At 36.5% G+C, this 8,897-nt stretch overlaps 1 protein-coding gene across 1 annotated transcript in view; it reads right to left on the bottom strand.

The window, feature by feature from the left end:
* Positions 1-6,625: 6,625 nt before the first annotated feature.
* Positions 6,626-8,897, bottom strand: part of ANKRD7 (ankyrin repeat domain 7) — a gene marked incomplete at its 3' end in the record, with an annotated part of 14,091 nt that continues 11,819 nt past the window's right edge. Inside the window, 1 exon segment of the mRNA XM_019634039.1 lies at positions 6,626-6,699. Within this exon segment, the coding sequence (XP_019489584.1) occupies positions 6,626-6,699 (74 nt within the window).

The raw sequence follows: 8,897 nt of genomic DNA, 5'->3' as shown, positions 1-8,897 counted from the left end.
CTCACTGTTTACTTCTGCCTGCCCAAATCTCATCCACTCCTCAGAAACAGTGATTTTAATTTTAGTATGTATCCTTTCAAATGTTGTCTCATTTTCAATCTTCACACACACACACGCGCGCACACACACACACACACACACACACACACACAAATATTGAAACAGAATACACAGTTTGAGATTTGTTATTCATCTTAATTGAGGCATAATTTATACACAAAAATTTAAGTGTATGATTTTCTGAGTTTTGACCAATATACAGACATACAAGCATCACCATAAGTATGACAAAGAACATTTCCATCACTCTAAAAAAGTTCCCTCACNTACACACCTCAGTGATAACCCCACCAAGTCTACTACCCAACTGACACTGTGCATAGCATTATATACCATTGATTATATTCCCTATGCTGTACTTTACATGCTGTGATTACATATATATATATATTTAATTATAGTTGACATTCAATATTATTTTATATTAGTTTCAGGTGTATAGTGCAGTGTTTAGACATTTATATAATCTATGAAGTGATTCTCCCCAATAGTCTAGTACCCTTCTGACATCCTACATAGTCTTTACAACATTATTGATTGTATTTCCTATTCTGTATTTCACATCCCTGTGACTATTTTGTGACTACCAATTTGTATTTTCTAATCCCTTCACCTTCTCACCCATCTCCCAAACCCCATCTAATCTAGCAACCATCACTTTGTTCTCTGTGTCTATGAGTCTATTTCTATTTTGTTTGCTCATGTATTCTTTTCTTCAGATTCCATACATAAGTGAGATCATGTGGTATTTGTCTTTCTCAGTCTGATTTATTTCACTTAGCATAATATCCCATTGTACATCCATGTTTTTGCAAATGGTAACATTTTACTTTTTTATGGCAGAGTAATATTCCACTGTATAAATGTACCACACTTTCTTTATCCAATGGTCTATTGATGGGCATTTCAGTTTCCATATCTTGGCTATTGTGAACAGTACTGCAGTGAACATAGGGGTGCTTTTATCTTTCCAAATGAGTATTTTGGATTTCTTTGGATAAACACCCAGGAGTGGAATTGCTGGGTTCTACTGGAGTTCTATGTTTAATTTTTTGAGGAACCTCCATACTGTTTTCCATGATGGCTTTACCAATTTGCAATCCCACCAACAGTACACGAGGATCCCTTTTCGCCACCTCCTCACCGCACTTGCTGTTTGCTGAATTATTAATGATGGCCATTCTGACACGAGTGAGGTGGCATCTCATTGTGGTTTTTATTTGCATTTCTCTGATGACTAGTGACATTGAGCATCTTTTCATATGTCTATTGGCGATCTGTATGTCCTCTGGCAAAATGTCATTCAGGTCCTCTGCTCATTTTTTAATTGGGTTGTTTGTTTTTTTGGTTGTGAGTTGTATGTGTTTTTTATAAATTTTGGATATAAACCCCTTATCAGATGTGTCATTGGCAAATGTACTTTCCCATTCAGTAGGGTGTCTTTTTGTTTTGTTGATGGTTTTCTTTGCTGTGAAAAAAACTTTTTTAGGTTGATGTAGTCCCATTATTTTTTTCTTTTGTTTCTCTCATCTGAGGAGATATATCAGTAAAAATATTACTAAGGGTAATGTCTGAGAGTTTATTTCCTATACTTTCTTCTATGAGTTTTATGGTTTCAGGTCTTCCATTTAAGTCTTCAATCCATTTTGAGGCTATTCTTGTATATGGTGTAAGAATGTGGAACAGACACCATTTTTATTTCATGTACTACCATTCTCTGGCACTTCTTTTCACAAATGAGCCACTAGCTAGGTAGAAAAGGTGGCTTTAGGTTATATTTGGTGTGTTAGTTTGCCTGGGCTGCCATAAAAAAATACCAGACTGAGTGATTAAACAATAGAAATGTATTTTCTCACAGCTCTGGAGGCTGGAAGTCCAAGATCAAGATCCCAGCAGGGTTGACTTTCTCTAAGGCCCATAATGGAAGGATCTGTTCCAGGCGTCTCTCCTTGGCTAGTAGATGACTATCCTCTTATTGCCTCTTTTTTTTTTTTTTTATTGGGGAACAGCCATGGTCATTGGTTAAACATTGCTTTCATGCTACAATGGCATAGTTGACTCTTTTAAGGAGGGCAACCTTGGTGTTATCAGCACCACACTCTAACCAACTGAGCTAACCGGTCAACCCCTCTTGCTGTCTCTTCACATAGGTTGTCCCTCTGTGTATGAGCACCTCTGTTGTCTGTCTAAATGTCCTAATCTCCCCTTCTTATAAGGACACTAGTCAAGTTGGATTAGGGCTCACCCTAATGCAACATCATTTTAACATAATGCCTTTCTAAAGCCCTTTCTCCAAATGCAGTCATTCAAATTATGAGGTACTCAGGATTAGGGCTTTAACACATGAATTTGGTGCTGGGGGTACACATTTCAGCTCATAACACTTGGGCTTAATAGTAAATTGACAAGTGAAGACAATTAACTTGGACTGAAACATATCCAGTAAAGAATAAACCTTTCTCCATGCCTGAAAAGAGCCCATTCTAGTCACTCATTAATAGACATTATGGTTTCAGAATTTCAGTGAAAGGAATGAGGCAATGTATGGGTTAAAGCTAACTTTAAAATAAATATCTAAATATCATGTAATTCCTTCATTTGACAGCTTCACTTATTTTTTGAAAACAATATGAAAAACGTTTTCTATGCTTCCACTCTAAATAAGCCATAGAACCTATGTAACAGGGAAGAGAGCAAACAATGATACTAATAAGCATGTACTAAATATAGTAGATAGGTAACAGCTACTCAAGCAATCTGAGTCACAATTACAGAAAGCTTAGTTCCTATTGCAGAAGAGGGGCAAAACAGAAAAAATAATTGTTTTTTCTGTTCATTGCATCTTATTTTCTCATTGACTATTAAAATAATTTTTTTAAAAAACTATTCATACATGAAAAGTTTTGTCTTTTGTGTTAACGAGAATGTACTTATTGCATTACTAATGTGTACACACAATGAAAGGAGCTTGTGTGGATTAATCATCTGTCCAAACCTATTGCCCAAATATTTTATTAGTGGCTATGTCACTAGTTGCTGGAATTTCTGTCCTGGAATAATTCAAATTCCCATGTCTCTAGGAGATAATGTGTAGACTCAGCCTACCTGTAGTTCCTATATTGACTGAACCCTGCCAACAGGTGAAAGCGAGGGTCCCTGGATCCTTGGGACCAGAATCATATAGTGTGGTCACCTCTTCTGCAAAGTCTATTCCAGTTTTGTGATTTGGGGCTCGTTTTTTTCCTTATGATCCAATTCCCTACAACTGTTAAAGGATATGCAGTATCATTTACAGAGTAAAACCGTTAAAAGAAGCATATTCCTCAGCTGTGAACCCATAACTATCTTGGCAAGTCAGGTCCACGTCTTGCTGAAGAAGAAGGCTGACTCAACTTGATGGCTCATCTCTTAGTATGAGCATAAGGGCTGTTCTGGAGCAAGAGAGATAAATGTCTGTTCAGGGATCTTAAACATGTCTTATACTTTTTCCTTTTTTAAGTTAGTCTTCTGAGTCTACTGTTCAAATGTAGAACCTACCAGGAAAAGAGTCAGGGCAAGAATGTACAAAGTGGGCAGATCTGCTCAAAAAGGTGTGCCAATCCCGGATCACATCATGGAGTCTGAAGACAAAGGATCCTTAGGAAGCAGTGAGCTCAGTGCTTTTCAGTCTCTGAGACCCTAGTGTTTTAAGGAGATGGTTTAAAATACTATGGAGGAGTGTGTCTAGACCGCTGGGTCCCCTACCCCCATTTACGCCGGCATCTAGGATTTAGAGATTGAGTTTCTATGTAAGATTAATGTTATAAAAAAATATAATAATAACAATAACCTACCAATGTGGTCCAACTGTTTGATTTTACAGACAAACAGATCTTGGGAAATCTAGGTAATTTGCCCAAAATCATATGGCCAGAACTTTTTCCAGTAATAAAAATAGCAAAAATTAGGGCCGGCCGAGAGGCTCAGTTGGTTAAGAGTTATCTTAAGAGCACGAGCTCTGAGCAACAGGGCTGCCTGTTTGAGTTCCACACGGGCCAGTGACGCTGCGCTGGAGCTGAGCTGCCAATAGGTGGCAGGATGGCTCAGCTGATGAGAGCAGTGCTCCTATCAACAAGACTGCCTGTTGGATGGTGNTTTTAACAATCAAAAAGCCTTTATCAATGAAAACACTTTAAACCAGGGTGGCTCATTGAACAGGATGCCAAATATTTCACGTAACCATCTTTTTAAGACAGTCTTGAAGTTTGAGTGGTACTGTACACTTTGTAATATTTCAGGCCTTCTCATGATAGATGAGTCTTGTTTTCACATTTTGTGTAAAAGGCCACAGGACTATGTTGCTCAAAACTAGAGAGCTGAAGTTTTCATAGCTTTTTTATTTTGTTGAATTTCAGGCTGATTTCCTATGTTCCTTGGGACTCAGATTTTTATTAAAGGCTTCATTGTCACAGTGCAGTTTAGACTTCAATTAGAAGAGTAAAATTATCCAGCAGGCGTGCAGCAGCCACCTTGGGAAGACCTATTGGTAGCTACACAAATGCCATTTACTGTCTCTTAGAACAGGTTCTCCACCTTCTCCTCCTCCTCCTCCTCCTCCTCCTCCTCCTCCTTTCTCCTTCTCCTCCTTCTTCTTCTTTAAATTAATGAAACAAACAATAGAATTGGACTTGGAAACAGAGGTGGATCTAAAGATTGAGTTAAAGCCACCTAAGTTCCCTGGGACTAAATTTTTGAGATATGTATAATAGTGGATGAGGACATGAATCAAAATGTTTGCTATGATTTGCTAAGCTACTGCAAGGAGTTATTTTAGATGGGTTTAAAACTGGCCCTGTGTGTTTGCGTTGAGGGCTGGACAAACATCCTATTACATAAATAACAATTCAGTAAAAAGCAATTATAATTAATGTAAATTTTGTTTAAATATAAATAAGTGCTTGAAGCAAGTACTTTAATAATATATGATCTGGCATGTTCTTGAGTAGAGTAAATGACTTCTCAAACTAAGACTTATCGCTAACTTTGTGTTTTGTTGTATTGATATAGAGTGCCTTTACACCTGGCCTGTGCTTATGGACATTCAAATATTGTATCTCTCTTAATTGAGAAACAATGCAAAGTAAGTGTGTGGGATAGTGAAAACAGATCTCCATTGGTTAAGGTGTGTTAATTTTTCCTTTTCAACTGGAATGTGTTTGAGTTCTTTTTGTAGTTAACTTTTCTTGAATGTCGTACTGTAAACATAATATTCAACATTAGTTTAATATATCATATCCTGAGTAGTAAATTGGTTTCTTACCTGTTCTTGTTGTACTGACAGGCAGTACAGTTTGAAAAGGAGGACTGTGCTACTATTCTTCTAGACTAAGGCGTAGACCCAAATCTGGTCTTGTTCATTTTCAAACTTAGCAGGCACAGTAATCTTGAAATAAAAGCATGAATAGAAGCCAAATAAGCAAAGCACATTAAGAGGGTGCTACTNGAGCTGTTGTTCAGCATCTTAGCTGTAGAGGGCAGTGTCACTGGCCCTCATATGTGGGATCTGAACCGGGACCCTCTGGCGTTCCAAGCCAGTGCTTAACCATCGCGCCACTCGGCCGGCCCCTATATGTATTTTTGAAAATAAGCACCAAAAGTTACTTTAATAGATGCATGGCATTTTCAGTTCTTCACAAATATCATTATTGAATTTAAGTTTTATGTAATGATTAGGTATATATTAAACTATTATCAAATGTACTTATCTGAAGTGTTTTTAAAATAAAGAAATTTACTAATAGTTTTATATCTATTAAAATCTCTATGTAATTCAAATATTTTGGGGTTTTTTATAACTAGTCAAGAGACTAAGGATAAAAAATTATCTTAATCGTTCAGTATATCTTTACATTACATTATCAGTAAATACAAGTGTCAGAACACTTTAATCACAAATATTCTTTTTTTTTTAAGATTTTATTGGGGAATTGGGGCAAGGGGAACAGCATTGGGGAATTTGGGGAGGGGAACAGACACGTTGCTGTCCATTTTGTTCTTCAGTCTAGTTGTGGAGGACGTCGCTTCACTGGCCCATGTTGGTATTATCATTGCGCTCTTCCAGGGTGAGGCAGTCACTTGCCGGCCATTGGACATCCGCTCACAGCGGATCTTGGCAGCTCACGCTGGCTGCCGGCTGCTCACGGTAGCTTGTGGCAGCCCACTGCATTCCCGCTGCAGCTTACGTGGTCGCCAGAGACTCACAGCAGCCCAGCTCCAGGTTGAGCTGTTGTTCACCATCTTAGCTGTAGCGGGTGCAGCGTCACTGACCCTCATAGGTGGGATCCGAACCCTGGGCCCTGCTGCTCAGAGCTGGCGTCCCAAGCCAACTCCTAACCACCGTGCCACTCGGCCAGCCCTAATCACAAATATTCTTAAGAATAGTTCTTAAAAATATTTAGCATTTCAAAATAGCAGAAAATTTCAATCTCAAATATAAATATTATTTGAGAAATCTGTGTACTTTCCTAAAAACTAAACATATAAAACCCCACAAGAGAAACTACTTGTTCAGTTTTTATCTTCTTACCTTCCTCCAGTTCTATATCAAGTGTAGTGCCCAAGGCTGTATCTTCAGATGTCTTTTTAACTTTCTTCTCCTTTCTATAATTAGCAATTGATTATATCTATCCATAAAGAAAAAAATATATGAATATCAGCATTCATAGTCAATTCAATACAAAATTATCAAATCAAAACCTTAGTCATTAGTTAACGCCTTCCCAAGTATGTCACACACTGGCTGCTGACGTCAAGCTTCCTCTTAAGCCAATTCCATCAACAGACACCATTTGTGTGTGTGTGTGTTTGCGTGTGTATGTCTTTTTTATTATTATTAGTTTCAGGTTTACAAAACAACATAATGTTTAGACATTTACACACCTCAGTGATAACCCCACCAAGTCTACTACCCAACTGACACTGTGCATAGCATTATATACCATTGATTATATTCCCTATGCTGTACTATACATTCTGTGACTATATATTATATATATATATATATATATATATATATATATATATATGTCTTTTTTATTATTATTAGTTTCAGGTTTANCCTATGAGGTGAGGACGCTGTGCAAGGCGGTAGCTAAAGGCAGCGTCTTCCAGGGAGAAGTCCTGAAGTAAGATCATAGTGAATGTGTTTAAGCTACGGCAAGGAGCAGTGACAACTGCTTACCGTGTGTTGTGTTTTTAAAAAGAAAAATGCAAAATTGTAAACTTTCTTTGAGGGGAAAAATGAAATTGTACAAATTTTAAATGACTACAAAAACACGCCGAATTTTAGCATATGTTTTGAGTGATGAGACTCTGGTTAAAGCACTTTTGTCTTTTCTATAATACACACATTTTCTGAATATGCATTAATGTAGTATTTTTTTAACAATCAAAAAGCCTTTATCAATGAAAACACTTGTAAATAAAAGAATTTCTAATCACACAGGATTATTTATAATTTCTCCTCTACTTTGTAGCTGAAATGTTATATTTTTATTTTATTTAAATGTTCTAATACACACCTAACACAATATGTGGCAAAGTTTACTCTTACTAATATTCCCTTTAGTATTTTGACTAAAAAGTTTTTTTTCTGCCAGTATACTGAACACAATTGTATCTTTTCAACAGATAGTTCATGAGATAGGCATTTGTCTTTTGAAATTTCTTCGTATCTTCTATGGTGAAAACTGCTCTCTATTTAACAAACTTTTCTTCAAACAAGTAGTCAGCAAGAATGTTGTGATAGTTCAATAACTGTTCTTTCAAAATAGACTTAATTCAAGGCAGCAAAGGATTTGCAGAAATGAGGTTACACGTCTAGAAAACAAGTGATATTTGCAATGTCTTCATTTATGTTCAAATATTTTTCCTCCTAAGTACATTTATTTATTTTATTTTTATTTATTTATTTTTTTTAGCTGACCCATCCTGCCACGTGTTGGCAGCTCAGCTCAGGCTGAACTCGAACCGCTGTTGCTCAGAGCTCAAACCCTTGAGCGAGCTCTTAACCAACTGAGCCACTCAGCAGGCCCTCTAGTTACATTTCTTAAAATCTATACCTCAGCTACAACACAATTATAATTTAGCACTGATACTTTTCTATTTTATACTCATTTTTAAAAATGAATAATTATCCCCTTTAACTCTGCAAAAATATAACTTTTCAAATTTGCCATCTTTTGCAGTTTTGGTAATTTTCTTGACCCAATATTTCCATTATGGTTTAAAACATACAAAAATTAACATTTTACTAGAAACTGGAAACATGTATTACCATGAGTGAAAGGATTGGAGGTGATTTTAAAGTGTAAACCACAGAAATTCTTTACTTCTTATAGCTGTGTGAACATTTTTAAAAAACAGAGAGAGATGGTAGGAAAGGCATATATAAGGACATAAACCAAGAGTCCAGAAAAACAAACTTTCTTGAAAGAGTGTGTGAGAATAAATTATAAAAGAAGAATTCAGGGAAATTCTCTCTTAAATTTGCTCATTTCAAGTTAAAAGGGCCAAGCATTATGCTAAGTATCCTAAATACAGACTCGAGGGGATGGAGAGTGTTTGAATAACGTGGTTACTAGTGAATACAGAGAATAACTACTAATTTCTTTTTCATCCAACAATAAAAAATGCCAATGTAAAACATATCAAACATAAAAGCATTTATACAGACCTAAATAACTATATGTATTTTTTTTAAGATTTTTTATTGGGGTATTGGGGGGATGGGAACAGTGCTGGGGAATTGGGGAAAGGGGAACAGACAAGTTGCTGTTGTTTTGTTCTTCAGTCTAGTT

This window comes from Hipposideros armiger, unplaced genomic scaffold (assembly GCF_001890085.2).
Source record: "Hipposideros armiger isolate ML-2016 unplaced genomic scaffold, ASM189008v1 scaffold_1483, whole genome shotgun sequence".
NCBI lineage: Eukaryota > Metazoa > Chordata > Mammalia > Chiroptera > Hipposideridae > Hipposideros > Hipposideros armiger.
The sequence above is the reverse complement of the archived record's forward strand: the minus strand, read 5'-3'. Positions and strand labels throughout refer to the sequence as shown.